This window comes from Branchiostoma floridae, chromosome 5 (genome assembly GCF_000003815.2).
Source record: "Branchiostoma floridae strain S238N-H82 chromosome 5, Bfl_VNyyK, whole genome shotgun sequence".
Lineage (NCBI taxonomy): Eukaryota > Metazoa > Chordata > Leptocardii > Amphioxiformes > Branchiostomatidae > Branchiostoma > Branchiostoma floridae.
The window spans coordinates 14,761,535-14,781,374 of NC_049983.1; the positions used below are offsets into that span (position 1 = coordinate 14,761,535).

General features: G+C 41.3%; 1 protein-coding gene across 2 annotated transcripts; it reads right to left on the reverse strand.

Moving 5' to 3' along the window:
* Positions 1-78: 78 nt before the first annotated feature.
* Positions 79-3,783, reverse strand: LOC118416928 (carbohydrate sulfotransferase 3-like). 2 transcript variants are annotated; one of them, XM_035822235.1, is made up of 2 exons: positions 3,470-3,783; positions 79-1,767 (listed from the first exon to the last, which is right to left on the reverse strand). In XM_035822235.1, exon 2 carries the CDS (start codon positions 1,739-1,741, stop codon positions 521-523), a length of 1,221 nt encoding a protein of 406 aa, XP_035678128.1. In that variant the 5' UTR covers positions 1,742-1,767; positions 3,470-3,783; the 3' UTR covers positions 79-520. The 2 variants fall into 2 exon arrangements, with proteins under 2 accessions (XP_035678128.1, XP_035678127.1); XM_035822234.1 differs by having other exon boundaries at positions 79-1,770.
* Positions 3,784-19,840: the final 16,057 nt, after the last annotated feature.

Consider the following 19,840-nt stretch of genomic DNA (forward strand, 5'->3'; position numbering starts at 1 on the left):
TGTTATATATATGTTATAGTAGAAATATCACGCAAAATGTACAGGTTTCACTAAAAAGACAACAAAACACACATGGAGTAAAAAGATTTTTTTTTATCGATGAAATCCGTTGAGCAGTCTGTCAAATCGCTCTTCCAACGTGCCACAGCTTCAACTAGATATGCGCTTTACATGCCTGCTATGCTATCGTCCGTCCGTCAGATAATACCTGATTGTAATGATAAAAATCAGTCATAGAAAGATCGTGAATTGAATTAAATATTGTGTTGGCTGAAAAACGTATCTGTCATACATGATAAAAAAGAAAACATTAACACATCGTCAATACAAAAGTTATTCAAGCAACTGCATAAGTTTTATTAACAGTTAGACGTCTCAGGCAGCATCCGAAATGGCTTCACTGGAGAACAACAGTGGGAAAAGCGAAACATCTGACAGTTTAGAAAACTTATCCGGTCACTTCGGTAACTTTTGTACCGCGTATCTCATTACCGGATATCTACTCTGCATGTACAGACATTCAGACATGGATAACAGCCGCATCAAGTTTTCCTATAAGGGATATGGAGCTATTACGTAATTGTACTAAATCCTTCACGCTTTTGTAGCCTAGGAGTCTCATAGCCTCTCCACAGGCCCCTTGAATTTTTTCCACGGCGGAAAATGTAAGCCTGTCCCTCCAAGAGTTCGTGGTCTCTTTTAAGTTCCCCCGCTGTGAATAAGGATCTTTGATCCGCCTTGTTACATTAGTGTTGTTCTTTACCCAGCGGAACACCGTTTTGTGGGGCGGGATACCGACAAATGCGTACATTTCTTTAACCACACGAAGTGGTGACGTGGCGATATCTTCAAATCTAACTAATTTGTATCTATCCTGTAACCATTCTTTTGCCTGGTCTTTGAACTGGACGTTCCTTACCATCCACTTACACAAGTTTTCCACTTTACTATCGTTGACTTTACTGTCCGAAAATGACGACTCGTCCTTGAAGTCTAGAGACAGACGTGACGAGGTGACTCCCCTGGGATCTCTCACCAAATGGATGATTTTGACGTCATTTCCGGTACGATCCCTGCTCTCCGCTATGGCGCGGAATACCCGGATGTCGTCGACACGAATGGTTTTCACGACAGTGAAGTTTGCTGATCTGCAGACCTCCCCTACACGGTCGGAAATGACGTCACGAGGTATTGGGCACACTCTCCCCTTGGGTGAGTTGTATTTCCGGCACAGTTTCTGCAGCATTTTACTTTTCCTCATCCCTCCGAAGTGCGACGCTCTAGTGTCCAAGTAAAAGGTGAGAAACTTATCCAGCCCTCCAAACTCGCATCGCGATATACCGTCAAGCATTCTGAGCTGCATAGCTGGACTGTCGTGGGCATGGTCTTTGTAATACCTCACAGAGTGAAGCGGTTCGAAGTAATAAAAACATCTCGGATGCTCGTTGAATATCTCTCCAACCAATGACGAGCCGCTTCTCATCTGCGTAACGATGAAGACCGTCGTGCGTTTCGGTCCCTTCTTTTGATTGGCAGTCTTTTTCTTAGGCGGCAGTTGATTGGATGGTTTGTCCTGTGGGCTGCTTTCATTGGCTGATCGTCCTTGGGGGAAGAAGATAATTGATTGTGCAGACGCGCCTGATTTCCATATATGTTGAACTCGAAATTGGAAATATATGATTGAAAGTACTACAATCGAGAGGAGAAATAATAGAAAATGTCTAGTTCCAGGCAGCGACATTGTTGGAAGTAGTTCTCTCAGGACAACTGCTGAAAAGAAAACGGAGAAATAAAACGCCATGTTACATCACACGGTGCAAAAGTATTAAAACTATTGAAGATGCAAAACACATGTAGAACAGGTTTGTACGTATCCGTATGGCGTGAAACGAAAATAAACGAATATAATGTACAGAACTGACAGGGATAGCATGTTGATAAAGATGTACGTGTATTTGTGTCACTGACTGCCCTTTTCTGCGATGATGATGATCATCATCATTATCATCGCTAAAATCAGTGTAAATGCAATGATTTCTCAGTGAATTATTGAATTGCTGTGATTCGTGTATTCACGATTAGAATAGGATTCCATGGCTCTACCTTCACATCTGGATCTTAGCAAAACTTCAAACAGGTTTGAAGCAAAGTACCGCTACCCCTATTTCATTATCCCGATAAATGGTGTGCTTTTTTTTTGTAACATCGTATTTCATTTCATTCATTAACACCTTTCTACGATGTTTAGGTAATTTGATATAACACATTTTACTACATGTATGGTACGTCCTACCATGAACACACCTAAATGAAACAGCCCCTGGACCTAGTAAGTGGTCCGTAAGCCAAGAAATAAGTTTTACTACACTCCCGGGTACCACTTGTCCACCTCAGTTAAGGTCTGACAGCTGGTACGGCTTATGTTCAGTGATTAGAACCATTCGTGTGATCTTCCCGACTTGCTATCAGTATACCTGGCCATGGGCGTGACAAATGTCTAGGCCTAGAGAAAGATGTTGTGTTTCCTGTTTCCCTTCGTACCCATAGAAAACCTGCCGACCCTAGACTTTTTTTGGGGTGGGCAGTGGAGTCACATTATATATATTGCTCATATAGCTTCCAATTAGAACTTTTATTCAGTCTGCTTCCCAATGAAGCAAAACGCTACCTATCCAATGACAGATAAATGTATCTATCATGCACAAAATTAAATTTGACATTGAAAGACAAGTGCCCTTCTGTATTTTAGTTTACGTTGTTCAACTGTATTGTAATATGTACTACTAGAGTTTTGGCCAGTCTAAAAATACGCGTACGGGCAAAAAGATATCCCTACCTACCGACCCCATTTTTTTCAGGACTGAAACAGGAAACACAACATTTATTTTCCTAGGCCCTAGGAAAATAAATTTTAGGTCATATCGACCAGAACGGTGAGCGGATAGGACAGTGTCGTTAACCTCTGACCCATTTCTATGTGCAACAGATGCGAGTAAATTTGGAACCTGAAATAGTAGATTAGGTAAAGGTTTGCAGCCCTGTTATGGCTGGTTTCATGTCAAACGCTGTGAGGTTAGAATGGCGAGAGAAAGGGCGAAACGTACAGAAGGCTTAACATAGAAGATAGAAATTTAGAACACATATGTTGTGGACTGACTTTGCGGACCCAAGGTACCTATTCCTGCACAAATTAACAGATTCGGTACAGACTGACAACGCAGAACACATAAACACAGAAGGTCACGATTTGTTGACATAAAGCAAAAATATTCTATACACCAGAGTCACATGCTAGCATAAATAGCAGCAAGGTTGCAGAATTATTCGCATGCTGGAGGGGTAATACAGCCTACCAGTAGTAGTACTGAGAATGGTACATCGTCTGTGCCCCACACTCTTACTCAGATACCATATTATATAAAGGAGACGTCAGTTTAAGTATTGACTGAAGTGCATGACTCTTACTTACCCAAAGCAACTTCTTCTGCAGCTATGCAGCTCTCCTAGTGTACATACTAAAGGCCGCAGGACGGATGCCTTCTGTGGTTGTACCAAACAGAGCTGCACGACTAGACTTCTGTTTGTAAACTCTACCAAACAGTCTCGGCAGTACGTGTGGATTCGCTGTGGACCGCCGCATATGGGAGGGACGCCAGCCACCCGTACTGACCTCTTGTAGTCTTGATCAAATTTAGATGGACAAAGTTCAGAGAGAGCGCAAGCGATACAGTCCAGAGTTGCATGGCTGATAATATAGCATAGTAATAGTATAGCAAAATAAGTATGGACACATCTTATATTCAAGTAGTAATAAGTAAAATAAATAAATCTGGATCAAAATTCTTGAACTGTTAAATAACGCTGGCTCTGTATTTCATTTGTTACATGAAAAACATCTAATTAGGTGCTTTATATATCAACTTGAAAGTATTATTTGCAAGTGAAACATATCTCTATAAAGTATAAGTATACACGCACATGCCAGGATTCTAATATCGTTTTCTACACGCATATGGGCATAGGTATGACTGGACTGCATGAACTCTACACGGTGGTGTGTTACAGTAGCAGTCTTCCTTTCCTGGTGCGGGGTTGGGTGTTGGCAGCTAGCCTGGGTGCCATCCTATTTCTTGACGGGGCTCCGTACGCCCCTTTTTAGGGCAGCGAGTGTAAGGAGCCCCGGTAGAAATAGGCTGGTACCCAGGCTAGTTGGCAGCGTGCCTGCCGTGCACGAAGCGCGTAGCGCATGGCTTGAACCGTTCAGGGCGGGGCGGGCTGGGTCACTAACACCACGAGGGGAAGAAGCTCGAAACTAACCGGTAATCAGTAACCACATTTGGATGAATAGCGTTATTCCACTGAAACAGATAACGTCGTGAATAATTAGGAATATTCGCTTAGGACAGACCGATTTGATTATTACATGTATATGGATGACATCCCCTGGGGACCCGAAAACTGATGCAAGCGTGCGAAAATAAATTGGACAAAGTTGCGTTGATTACGAATCTACGAAATCTTCTCGATCAGGAAGGTTGAAAGAATGATTGATCACACAGAAAATGATATAACGTTACATAAAAGAAAATTCTATATTTCTGTTCTTTCACCTCTTCTTTGCGCAGGACTCGAAATGCGTTTTCAGCTAAGTTGCACAAGATACACATGGTCAAAAAGTTAAGATGGAACCATTAAGTGCATACTGATATATCAGTATCCATTTTCCAATATTTATTTTAGAATTTATGAATGATTTACAGCATGGTCGCAAAGTTTTGTTTCCTGCTTCTTGTTGGACAATGGGTGAAAATTGATGCGAACGCGGATGTCATCCATATAATCAAGTCGGTACGCCCTTCTGTGGAGAAACACGAACTCTTTTGGAGTTGCTGCCTTCTGATAACCTGGCACAGAAAATATTCATTTCCGGTTCGCCTTCTATCTTCCTTATTTGGAACTGGAAGAAATTAGAGATAAGTCCACGTAAGTCTGAAATCTCTGTATAGAGAAAACGGGCCGGGGAACTTAGCGCCATCAATACGATGACCATAAGATATCTTCTTTTTTTAAACACGATTGGTTGGATGGATAAACAGTAACAGAAAGAGAGCTAAACGTAACTAGAAAGGCCGACATTTGCTTATTAATAAGAGCAAATACAGCATATTTCAGCCATACCCCTTCCCACGCAACATTGGACTGTTCCAAATCACCCCTGCGCAGAAATGGAACATCCTCTTAACAGTACATTATCCCCCAAAGTGGACTGGTATTGTGCATTGATTTCAGGTAAAAACAGAGCTTGATTCTATATTTCAGAAAATGACAATAATCACACCTTCCATTCAGAAAATTTTCATCGTGACTGAAAATTGTTGAGTGACTTCATGTAATGTCATTAACAATTTTCAGTAGGATAACTAGGTGTAAGTTTAAAAAAGTATAAGCTCCTTGTGATGTGGGTACATTTATTATTGCAGTGAACTTTTTTTATTCAAGTAGGGCATACGATTTAATAATTATCAAGCAGGTGCAGGTACTGTAGGAGTGTTTGTTTTCTTCAAGCTGTAAAACTGTTAAAGTGTTTTACTTTGTATGCAATCAGCCATCGAGCCTATTCTTATTTTAGTTTAACAACTTCCTGCCAGACCCGGAAGATACGATTGAACCTTGTTCGAGGATTTATTTTCGTCTGTCTGGTCAGTCTGTTCATACCCTGGCGCTGAGAGTGTTTTATTGGGCTGAAACTCTGGCAGTTTAAAGTTACTTACAATTTAAATGTTCAAAGTTTATGTCAAACAACAACAGCACTAGGAACACATTCATTTGCTCTGGAGAAAATACAGCAGTTTTCGCAAGTTCCAGTCCAGTGATAGAAATGTGGCCACTACAGACAGGTGGTCACTATAGAGAAAATGCTGATCTATTGACTAGGAGCCATACGTTACACATGATTTCAGTACACTGATCATTAATCATATAAACATTGCACAGGTAAGCCAATTGTTTAGATGTACAATTAAGTTCAAATAATTCTGAAGAGAAATATTGATGAGAAAATAATCATTCTCACCACTGTCTAACTTATAATTACGTATCAAAACTAAACGCAGATTTTCTAACTAACGCACCTTTCGCCGACTTCATCAAAGGACCGCCGGCTATCAATCAAACACGGCTGTTGATTAGACTTAGAGTTTCAAACAGTCATGTGCTGTGTGCCAGTTGACAGCGAACTTCATGCTACGTGATGTTTTACATTGCTTGGACCTTCTTTCCTACAGCGGTGCTTCTACAAAATATTTAGACTGTAACACTGAGTCCCACATGTTTTATAGAATAGAATTTGACGAAGAACAGCGTTTTTTGCTGAGTATTTTTCTTGAAACATGTCCGTGGGAATATCAGCGAGGCGGCGACGTAGGGATATCAGACCGTCAACAAAAGTCGCACGGCGGCTAACGGCGCAGCGAAGATACTAGCGCTATAAATAAGCGCTTCAACTAAGGATGGCAACCCGTACAATATTTTTGTATACTGTTGAGCTAAGTAAAGTTTGTTGTTTATGAGGTTTTAGTTGTCTTTGAAGCTTTGACCCGAAATATTTTAAAGTCAAACTGCTGAAGAGAAGTAAGTGACTGCTACGATTATCGTAGATATGGCCCTAAAAAAACTGATAAAAGAAGCCTTCTCAATAGTCTAAAATGCAAGAGCTTCCGGGGGGGCTTCGCCCACCTGGGTCCCCCCCACAGTGGCCCTGCCCCTGGACCCCGCCAGGGACATTCGGCGGCCCCCGTACCCCTGTCCGACGCTTTGAAAAAATCCTGGCGAGAAGTCTGTACGGCCTGAGTCTTCAAGTTAACGTATTGTGTGGTCCCGCTTATGAATATTAATTAGCCTCTGTGGGGTGAACGTCCGAAAGGTCATGGCATGGAGAACGAAAGAAAACCAATTTCCCCTAAAAAAAGTGCTGTAATTAAGCCTTTTACAGTACTTTATGCCAAAAATTTTACTTGGATCATTTTACCAACTATCTTATGCCTATCTATACCAAATGTTACTCATACCAGGGTACAGGGGTGCAAAATATACCGTTATAAGACCGTCAACAACAGTCGCACGCAGCTAACAGCGCAGCGAAAATACCATCGCTAGCGTTTCAACTTCGGATAACAAGTTATAAGTACTGTTGAACTCAGTAACGTTAAAGTTTGTTTTTAGTTGCCTTTGACGGTTTGACCTGAAATAGTGTTACGCTAAACTCCTGAAGAGAAGTTAAGTGACTGCTGCGATTATCATAGATATGCCCCTAAGAACTGATACAATATAAAGCCTTCTGAATAGTCTAAAATGCGAGAGCCTTAGGCGGGTTTCGCTCCCCCTGGCGGGAACACTGCTATATACGGGATCATGAGGCCCCGCTTATGAATATTAATTAGCCTTTGGCCTCCTCTTCGCTGATTGGCTAGGTCTTTGATTCAATTAACTCTCCGGCTGACGCGCACAGGTGTGGCTCTGTGCGGGGTCACGGAAGGTCACGTCAGGAGGCCAAAAGAAAACAAATTTCCCCTCAGAAAAGTGCCAAAATTAATCATTTTAAAGTTGTTTATGTCAAAAATTTTACTTGAATCTTGTTACCAAGTATCTAATGTTTATCTATACCAAATTTCAGGTCATTTAATTGTAATACCAGGGTACAGGAGCCAAAAGTGTCCTTTTTTTGGTCAAAAATTGGCCAAAAATCGCAAAAATAAGCATTTTGTTGCACTGTACACCAAAAGTGTTATTGAATTTATATGAAGGGATTATCAAGGCACATCTGTGTCAAATTTCAGCTCATTCGGTTGCAATACCAAGGTACAGGGGCCAAAAGTGTCCTTTTTTGGTCAAAAATTGGTCAAAAAATCGCAAAAATAAGCATTTTGTTGTACTGTACACCAAAAGTGTTATTGAATTTATATGAGGGCATTATCAAGGCACATCTCTGTCAAATTTCAGCTCATTTGGTTGTAATACCAGGGTACAGGGGCCAAAATATACAGTTTTGGTCGAAAATTGACCAAAAAATCTCAATAAAATCATTTTAAAGGCAGATATGAAAAAAATGGGAAAAAAGCATCAAGGTATTGGCCCACTGTACCGCTATGCCGAATTTCAGGTCATTCGGTCCAGGAACGGCGGAGATGAATCACTTTGAAGATTTGACAGGAGAAAGAAAGAAACATTACGAATACAATATATTTCACCATACTATGTATGGCTGAAATATAAATATACACGTAAATGTAAAGGTGTTATTTTTTGGTGGCTAATTGGGCAAATATCTAGCCTTGGTACCATCCGGAAAGTAGCTCGCTCCAGTGTTGATTGTACGCTATATATAGTCGCTTCTAGCTCTGACATTTACCTACTACCTACCTACATTTAGCATACACTATATACAGTCTCTTCTCTGCTGTTCCGGTGTTATAAAAAAAAAACCTCACATGGTCTCTGTACACTGAAGCCACCACAAACAAAGCGAGACGAACTGCTGACATGCTCTACACCCTACGACAAAAATTACCCAAAGGATATGCCACTACAGCTGTACAGAATCATGATAAAACTGCTGTTATACTGAGCACTACATTGTATGGTCAGGTTTCACCAAACGTGACTAAAATCTGTCCAGTAATAACGCACGACCAGAATGATAAGTGAATCATAAGTGGACACTATGAACTTCCTTACCATTCTCACCGAACCTTCTAGTTCCGCCAGCTAGCTCTTCCATAGCTCATTATCATCTTCTGTCGCTTGCCCATTGACTGCTCTCTTCAAACTGATGAACGGAAATTATCGCCCACCCTGCTTGTACTTAGCCTTGTACCAACTACTAGGTCATCTGTCACTGGATCCAGGTATTCCCTTAGGCTTAGAAATATGAATAATTCAAATCTCCGAAAGTTTTAAGAACGCAGAAAGCCTTCTTCCACAGAGATTTCCTCCGCCTGACACACTTACTGCTCCTTCCTTTTATTTATTCAAAACCAAAGCTCAGACCTCCCTTGGGGACTCGTTCTGTGTATAACCCTAATAATACTATACAGTTAGTCAATAGATAAACTGTATGATATGCATTGTAACATGTGATGTCAATGTTACAGTACTATTATACTGAATGTATTAGTAACTGCTTACCGGGTAACCATACTGTATTTTTCTCCCAAATAAGCCCTTTACAGTAGTAGATAATGGCTAATTTGCTAGAGTTGGCTCTATACCTTCTTGTGACGCAGGTATTGTAATACCACGTCTTCCTACGAACTATGTATGTGTGTGTCATTCTCAGAATGTATTTCCACCTCCGGTATTTATTGTTCTACCAGGTCTTCTCTGACTTTTGATCTCATTTGAATGCGCAAGCAGCAAACTATGTCGTCATGGATTGAGGCCACCTCACCACGAAGTGTGTCACATTCTGCCTAACAATGCGAACATGTCGAACAGTGGAATGTGCGTACGGAGGGGTGGGGTGAGGGTGGGGGGGGGGGGGGACCAATGACGTTATATGACGTCAGACAAATGGAATACGTCTTGCCAAAAATCATACCAGAACAACCGTCTTCTCCAATAATAATTTCAATCACCTCATGACAGTTACTTTGCTCATTTGGAATACACTTAAAAGAAAAACCAATAAGGCTGCAGCAAAGGAAAATACCATCACGGTGAAAGTGCCTTCTGTAGTTGTGATGACAGTTAAGGTGAAGAAGATGAAGAGAGAGACCACAATTTGTAGCATGATAGCCAAGATAGATGATGTACCTCAATGCCTCATGATAAACCAAGGACGTTATATACATAATATAGCTGGATGTGTGGTCTAATCAGCAGAAAGGCACAGAAAAAGGGACATTGAGTTGCATCGCCAGTTTTGTGGTATCTCACTGCACTTGGGGCACCGGTACGGCACTGCGGAGGTCGTTCACTGAGGCACAGTTTTTTTTCGCCGATTTCTTTTTATAACTTAGGTATTGCATAATACCTATTGTATGGTTTAGAAGACAACAGAATGCACAAAACGTAAGAAAATTTGTTCTGTCTCTCTGAAACTCTTTGGGTGTTCGTTGAAATTCGCTGACTATTTTTCCGCCCCTGCAGTGCCGCACCGGTGCCGCAAGTGCAGTGAGATATCACCTTCCGGTGAGACCGACAGACGTCAAACAAAAATCAACACGAAAATGAAGTGATAGGTGCATACTTCCCTCTTAATAGCACAGCCTAGGAGGAAGTAAGAAAATCACCTTCCAGTATAAGGATAATGGATCCCTCAAGAATCTTCATTCTTCAGAAGAAAAAAAATCGATAAGGTAGGTAATTACTTTGAATGTGTCACACATAGCTGAACGTTATTTCTTCTTCTTCTTCTTCTTATTATTATTATTATTACTGACTAACGTCACATGCAATCCTGGCCATATCTTAACCTCACAATCATACTTATGTCCTCACCATTACATGTTGTAGTTGTACACATGAATTTCACACTCGACCTGACAAGAGAAAAACGAAATAAATGAAACCACGCGGCGGCGTAAATGATTGTCGACCCGTCTGTTCCATAATGGCGGCATGGGACCTCATTTAGCTGAGGTCATCCATTCCTTTTGTTTAGCAGTTAAGCAGTCTGTTAATCAGTCATGTCGGAGGTTCGATGATATTGGGCAGGCCGTTTTCACCTGGGACGTCCCGTGACGTTAATACCCGCCGTGGGAAGTAATTAAAGCTTCCATCTGACCATACATCCCACCAGCCGCTTGAGCGAACATACATCATCAAAACCGCCATTTCAGACAAAGTGTCCATTTTCCACACACTTGCGCAAAGGTTCCTACCCAGACGAATAAGCTCTGGACACTACATAATGAACGAGTAGATTGGCTCTGGCTAATCTTTTGACCTATCCCAGTGCACCGTCTGGGAAACTATATGGTCCCCCTGATCCTATCATCATCCTCGCGGTGCAATTTACGTTTGGCTGTGATCCCAAACCTTCCCACTGACCTTCCGTTATGACGCACTTGTGCGAGAGATAGCATCACATTCGGGTACAGCAGATAACGCTGATAACACCGAATGGCAACCGACAGGAACATAAGTCCCGGCCGCCAATTTTCTGTGGCTTGAGGGCCAGCTTGTCTGGAGACATATCTGATCTCGTACTTCTAAAGACCTGGCCCAATGTCAAGGTGACGGCATTGGGACTACACCGTAATGAACAATACGTGTGTTGAATGTGCCACCAGAAATCATACATAGATAACGCCATACCGTCACAGAACCTGGTTTCTTATCTGAGATATAAAGACCCATGTGACCGCTGTCCACATCTCCCAGTCCAGCCTGGTCGCTTTTGGATCTCAAACGTATCAATTTTGAACAACGTTCCGCCATCAGTACGATCGGAGTTAGTACTCACGGTTGGGAAATTGAAAAGTGGTGCTATACAAACCTACCTGTGTCAGAGTGAATTTGTGAATATTACTCCTGAATGCAGTGGAGACGATGATAAAGGAACTTCAAGCCAATTGTTTACGGTCCCGAGCGTCCAAAATATATTTTTGTTTGTATGTTTGTATATTTTTGCTTCACCAGTCAATTACAATTAAAACAATTCTACAATCAAAACCAAGAAACCCACACACCATTGAATGTATGAAAAAGTGGGCGAATTTGCCTTCCATTGCCCCAACAAAAATGTTAAACCCAACAGAAGCTCTAGATATTAGAAAACTTTATTTAGCTCTAAATATCGCTATCTTATATAAGTAGCATCTGTTGATATCACTACACTTATTATCATCACTCCATTCTATTTGTACTTCCAGTCAGCCTTCGGCAATGTATTTGTTATTTTCGCCTTTAGTATTTTCCTACTCTCCAAGAAGAGGTTAGGCTCCTGCTGTTTTTTAAACATTTTTATCTGGCTTGCTATTTTGTACCGTTTTTTGATGTTGTTCCGTTTTGTTGGTGTCTCGCAAAGATCATCAACAAAACAGTACAAAATAGAAATCCCGATAAAAACGCCTACAAAACGTAAAAAACAGCCGGAGCTTAACCTCCGCTTGGAGAGTAGTGTTTTCCACCACTGCGCCTCCTATGATGGCACGGCTGTGTGCATCACCGTCTTCAATTTACTGAAGAAGGAAATGCTGACTTTGATGAGGACACTCACCAAAGCAACATTACTGTCGGTTGACTACTTCTTTTTATCTTTTAAGTGCCTCAAGCAGAGATAATACCATCAAACAAATTGTATCATTGCCGTTTCCTTATATTCGTGAGTGTACAGGATGACTTGTTTACTACTTTCACTCCATCCTGACAGCCATCGCTGTGGACAATTCACAACGAGGCAAATCTTGATATACAGTGGAATCCGCACCAAACTAGGATACAACCTGTTCCAGTGAGTCTTATATTTCATTATCTGATTGGAACAGTCATCACGTAACATCCATTACCATCATACCACCACGTTTACTGCGATTTCTAAAGCGATAACTAATTGCCAAATGTTTAATGCGTCATTTTTCCCAGTTAAATGTTGACGCTACAGCTTACCTTTGCCACATCTGTTGTGTATCTTTTTGTCTGTCATCCCTGTCTTGTCCTGCTAAAAATGTGATATCGCAATGGTAACACACCGCGGAATTGCGAAGAGAACGGGCGTGTGGTTGAGAGGGGGTTCCAGAATATCACTAGGAAGAAACACGACACAATTAACTGCTGTAATTTACCTTTACATAGCCTCTGTTGTTCCTTTCTTTCCTGTTAATTGCACAAAATAAAAAGTTGTCTGATGATACAAAAATTCATGAGAATTTTAATAACTTTGACCCGTTACTACAGCGGTAGGGGGTGATATAAGTTGGACAGATGATAAAATATGCTGTTGCGCATGATTTAAAAGCACGCGGCTATAGCACGCGTTCTTTCAGAATACCGAGGGTTGCCATGGGATAATCCACTCAGACGCAGGTAAGCTTCTTGCTGACGGCTGTTTAATTTAATCAACTCTATCACGCCCCAGGCACCATTCACCCGCTCATTCCTTACCACTCATACAATTCACAATGAATCATGTTTGGTATAAAGAAATCGCCCCGCCACATCAAATAAAACCGCACTGTTGGTGACAATCATGCCATCATTTGCAAAGATTTATGTTGTAAAACTAGTTCAGTCCCATGGAAACATACAAGGGTATACTATGCGGATTTAGGACAACTTATCGCCAATGAACAGTCACACTATTGCCTGAGGGGACGCGTGCATGCGTGTGAACCTGTGAAGATAAGGGAATGGGAGTCCTGAAAAAATGATCTTTTCATCACGGACAGTTCCAGTACATGTTGCGCCTGGCTAGGGTGTTTCTGAATGCCTTGACTACTGGAAACAAATAAACTGATAGATAACGATGGCGGCTTGCTCTGGAATTGCAGTGGTGATTTTGTTGAAATAAGGGGATAACTTGAGAAAGCAAAGATGGACTTTGCATGATCCTCAGGTAGCTTAGACAGAAACTCACACAACGGAATGAAAATTATGCAAGTTAAGACTTAATTTGCATAATCAATAAGAAAAATCTAAGCAAAAACAATTGTCTTTCTTCATAGGATTAACTGATACGTATTATGCAAATCAGGACCTAATATGCATCATTAATGAGGAAATGGTATAACTGGAGTGTTTTCCATGGTAATATTTTAATACATGTAATATATGCAACATGTGACAGGTGGAACATAAACATATACCAATCATGCAAATAATGGCCCAATTTGTATAATGAATGTGAAAGGACAGTAATTAATCTAAGTGGTTTATGTCCGGCATTTCAAACCTGTGACATGTGTAAGTTAGTGAAAGATGTGCATGACTATACATTGGTTATGCAAATTAGACATTATTAGCATGATTGATATATTTCTTGGAGATATGGGGTCTACGAACTCTTTTTTTTCTTCTGACGAGCATGTCTGATCATCATGACCAGCTCACAGAAAGAAGGAATACATGCATGGCTGGTTTCAGGTACAAGAAACAGGGAATTACTGCACCTTACTACTACTAAGTCATCCCTCAAGCGCACTCAGAGAGCTATTCAACACAATGAGTTATCTACAAGCCCAGGTATGGCACACAACGTAACGGTGTCCAGTTGACTTTCATGAAACACTAGTCTCATAAATGAACATGGGTATAACATATGGGCATTTCTCCTTATCTGGCTACGTTCTTCCGTAGCTGTGGGCTGTTTTACAAACATCGATGATAAGAAACAACTTTGAATTCACAAACTGCAAGGTTACAGTAGCGAATTTGGTTCTTGATGCACGTCTTAACAAGGTTATTATACGAAGGGGTGACTTTGCGAAGCGAGAGACTGCCTTCATGTTCACAACCGTACTCTGATGGGTTTCACAGAGTCTTACATAATCAGGAACGTTGGCAATTTTGCCCATTTGAGCTCCCAGGTTGTAATGAGATACCACGATCAGTCGGTCGTTCCACCACATTATCACAGCAGGACGCACTCCTGGTCAATGCATTCAACATCTCCATTTCGAAGTTTTCAAACAAAGTTGAGCTGCCAGAAATCCTGACAAATCGTGAAAATCGCGATGGGATGTTAGTGATATTCAAGCTTCTTCATCTAAAGCAAGTTGCTGCTGGTTTTAGAATATCAACTCAATACTTTCTGCTTTATGAAGTAAAAGGCAAATGCTTCAACGGCTAACTGAAATTTATACAAAATGGAAATCTAATAGTTGCTGAAACATTTGATGCCATGAAACTGAAATAGGGAAGGTCGGTCTTTGCAGTGAATTTACTATTACTGCACTCAATACTTTCTGCTTTATGAAGGCAAATTCTACAACTGCTAACTATATAAAATGGAAATAAGTACTGTAGTTGCTTAAACACTGGATACCATTAAACAAAGATAGGGAAAATCGGTCTTCGCGATGAATTTACTATTACAGTACATACCTCCATCTGACTAAATATCTCCTGTTTGACGGCATGCGGGTTTTCGTACAATTAAAACTGTGAAACCCCACATATCGTCGAACGTCCAGCAATTTAACATCTTCTCTCCACTTGAACAGGCGCTTTAGCGTATATTTGCTACCTTATCGGGTGTCAAACCGTTCCGCATGTTTGAACATCAGCGCACACACACACTGTTGCTAATTTCCCATGCGGTCCGTGAGGCGCGGGAGATGTGCAAATAAACAGGTGGTCGTCTAAGTGGCCGGCGTCATGCCGTGATGGGAATGGTTATCGACATGCCATTTGTTTCGCTTCCATCCTCCTAATGCAGGCATACGCACTTCAAGCACTAGAAAGAGGAAGTAATGCAGAGATGGAATCATATTTCCGGATACTTCGGCTTACACCAGAGCAGCAGAACTGAAGTAGGCAGGTTCTTCGTGGATGCCGTTGGCGCTATAGCCAACTCTCGTCTCGTAAACGACCGTTGCCATTTGAAACGGTCGATGCCATTATAGAATGGTGCAAGCAAGCTCCGTTTAATCTACAAACAGAGGATGGTGGGGAAGATCGTGACCTTTTCCTTCTATACCGTCTTTTTATCAGCATCCCCACCAACCTCTGCTTGGAGAGTAGCTTCGCTAGCATCGAGACGTTTGGTGACGTAGTGCATTACGGCTTCAGGATCAGGATTTTGGACCTGGTTTGGAACCAAAGCTAGAGCAATTTCTTTCCTATTTCTGGCGAATCATAGCGACACTTTCTAATCATTTTTCACGATATTTTAGCAAATTTTGCTTTTTATACGTTTTTGCTTTTTATACGTTTTTGCCACTCGGTTATGGCTTCGATTGGTTAGCAACATGGCATCGTTTGTGCTTCAAGATGTGTCGTCCATGCATGAAATCTATGAAGCAGTTTTCTATACAATGCAGAACTATAATATTCGTATGGCTTGAAGGCATAGTGCAAATATTGTGGATATGTTCATGCTGTTCACAGAAGTGAACAAGTCTATAAGTAGAGAGCATTATCTTACAACAAAATCTATGCACGCCGCCGAAATTCTGACACAGTGGTTGCAATTCTGGATTTGAATGGACTAGATTTGAATGAATATCATGATGACGCTTCAGCCAAGGCACAGATAAAGCCCTGACGTCATTGTTAACGTTACATACAGCTGTAATATGTTGCAAACGTTTTGCCGTCCGTTACAGTTGATGGGTCAGGTCGCTGGATAATTATGAGATTAGGAGTGATACCCGGTTATAGCACATAATCCAATTGCCGATGCACAGATGGCCATATCAAGCTGTATAATGCCCATGTATGTATAGAGGTTGGTACATATGTATTTACTGCAACGAGAACGGTCCACGGCAATCTATTATCTTCGTCAACATGGTTTGGTAGGGTTTGGTAGGGTTTGTATGTATGTATGTATGTATGTATGTGTGTGTGTGTGTGTGTGTGTGTGTGTGTGTGTGTGTGTGTGTGTGTGTGTGTGTGTGTGTGTGAATGAACAGCATAAGTCAAGAGGCTATGGATGAATTGTCATCCTTTTCTGCATAGTTAATAAAGAAATGCTACAAAAGCTTCCTGAAAAAGAATATTTGCCACATGTGATTCGGAAAAAAATGAATGAGTATAAATTATACTAATAAGGCACTTCTTTGAATATCTACATTTATAGCTACTAATATTGATGCTTGGTCAAGATATGGGGTCGTTGAACTCTAGTTCCATATGCATGCTCAGTCTAATTCCAAACGCTGATAGAGACGCTAGATGTGTTGGATATCTAGGTCAGGCATTACCATTTGAAGTGATGTTTAATGACCTACTAAACCCAGTCCGAAGGCAATGCCTTAAAATCATTCAGAGCGCAATGAGCATTCAGTGCAACTCCGTCCTCCCAGTTAAATGCTTCGGACATTTTGGACAGTTTTCCCAATCACCATTCCCCAGTGCCTCCTCTAATCCACTGGCCCAATGGAACAAGTAATGACACGCATGTTTATGGCTGTCTAGTACGAGTCAGCAGTTCCAAAAATGCTAGCTTCAAGCCGTATCTTTTTGCAAAGACAAGTGTTTTATGTTCCTTTCTGGCCAACATTGTGTCCCACAACTGGGGAATGCCCGACCAATTATTTCCAATAAATCTGGCAATAGTTCCTGTATTAACGAGGCATGAGATTGGCCTGTGACAAAGTTAGTTTGTGTCAAGAACCACTGGGGAAACTAACTAGCACAGGGCAAGTGGTTAAATTTGTTCCTCAAATTCCCAGAAGACATGCATGCATGTGATCAGTTCTTGACATACTTCTACTGAATGTCGCAATCAGAGGACGAGTAGAATTCCAAATCCTTTCCACTTAGGTTGCCCTGGTATCACTAAATCAGTACGAACGTTAGCCCCATGTACATTACAACTGAATAAATCACAAAGAGACATCGTGATAAGCAATCTTTCTTACGCGCGCGTAACTTATTCGTTGTGTTGTGACTTTAACGATATACAATCACGGTTCACTACTTTGCAATGCACCAGTGTCATCGGAAAGCAAGTGCGCTTGCGATCACTTGACACAAATTCCGAAATCACTTCACCAGAACAGAAATTATACCCTGATACAAGGATAATTCGGATAGTTCTTACATTCTTATCCTTGTTGAAACCTCCACAGATGAGCAGTGACCTTCTTCATATAATCGTGGAGCAGTGCACTGGAGCATGACGGGAGACATTTAAGCACGACGCCTGTACACTGGGTGTTTGTGTGTGATATCGTGTGTCTTGTTCGAAGTCCAATGCTGACAAGTCCCCATAGTTTATGGGGGTTACTGTTGTCGGCATTTCTTGTATTCCCACTGGGTGAAGCATATGTCACCAAAAGGATAGCTTACAAATACATGTATACACATTGTCCCGCCAGCTCAAGAAGTATAATCTAGTGAATTGGACTTGTTCCAGGTTCTTTGTGGCGTTGAAAATGTAAGACCTGATATGTTCTACAATCAAAGGTTTGTCTAAACTCCGTAGAAATATGGATGTGTCTAAGTAAGGATATTACTTAGGTGTATGAAGTAGGAAAACATAGACTGTATCAATCTATAAAGTTCAACTCTCTCTTTGTTATGCAATCTACATTCTCATTACCAATGCATGTCACGCCGGCAAACACCTGACTTGAAATGTTAATAGCCCCTCGGAAGTTTAGAGACCCCATACACGCCTCGCTACATTTCAGTAGCATAGTCATGGCGGAAACAGCCGATAACACCCCAAATTTGAATTTCTAAGCTACCACGAAAAATCAAGTAAAGTTCATGCCGGGAGGCACCCGAAGCGAGGATCATTTCGGAGCTTACCGTTTCCTTATGACGCCTGAGAAGACCCAGTTCAGCAAAATTACGGCGCGGACCAGGTGTATTACCGAGCAGTGGCGTGCTGAGCGCAGCACTAAAGATCGTGATTAGAAACACTTTAATGTTGGAGACAATTTGTATTCAAGCTCTGAAGTCTTTTAAGGCTGATGGTATCCTTGGACGGTACGGCACATCAGCAGCCATCGCGGCGCCCTCGATATGCGTCGCTGAGAAAATTAGCTTACCTTCGCAACCGAACCGCATTTACCGCGGGTCTTTTCATTAACTCCGCGCGCGCGCCGTGTGTGTGCGGATTCCCTGTGTTTATACACACAGATTACCAGCCACAGGTAATGAAATTCCACTCAACACAAAGATAACAGAGCGTTATGGAGCGTATTTATTCTGAAACTGAAACAACTTGACTGATATGGCCTCATTTAAGTATGAAGCTTGTCACATGGTCCCCGTGGGAGATTGTCTTTGAGCTCGGCTGCAAATTAAAGTTAATTCACTTGGTAGCTCTCTAATCAAATGACTCTGACTGCGATGAAATGCTATATCAATGTCAGGAATTATGCTTGTCATCTTTGTTGTGCTATGTAATAGTTTCATTTGTAACAGCTCTACGTATACTTACTGATATTTCGTTAATGTCAATAATATACGGCTAGTCCACAAAGGTCACAAGGCACCCCTATTATACTCAGCCATGGTTTTATCTCTGATCCATAAAGATAAAAATACATGGACGTATTGTGTCCTCAATGAGGTTCATCCTGGTATTCAATCGGAGGCTGCACACCCTGAACTGTTAACTTTTCCAGAGAATCAATATAAAACAACGTAACTGTGTACGGTGAAAGGTTACAGGAACAACCGAGGTCCGTGTTTTCATTCTCTCTAATTTTGGTACATGTAGATCGGGGAGAAAATATTTTTCATGTCAAAAATAATTCACAAAATTGATCATTTTCGCCTCTTTCTCCTGATCAAACCTTATGACACTTTTTGTCAGAAAAAATGATCATGTTGTCAGACAGAATAGAAACTTGCTTATCATTGAAAGAATCATGAAGAAAATTCTCGTACTATAACTTTTTCGAATCATTCACGACGTGAGTATTGCAACTTCGCTAGCTTGTACAACACTACAAAAGTAAACCTTTGGCAAAAGGGTGAATCACTTTCAACGTGGAGGTACATTGCTCTAGAAACCCAGCTTTTGTTCTTTTCTTACCCCGCCGGTCACGGAAGGGATGGGGTGTGCACAGTTACGAGGGGCATTCAATAAGTAATGTTCCTGACCCATTTCCCATAGCAGGAGATTAATGAAACTTGGCACAGTTATTAGTCTTTCTCTTCATAGGAACCACCCAGAGTTTTGCATTTCTCCCATCATTTGATGTAGCTCTGGACACCG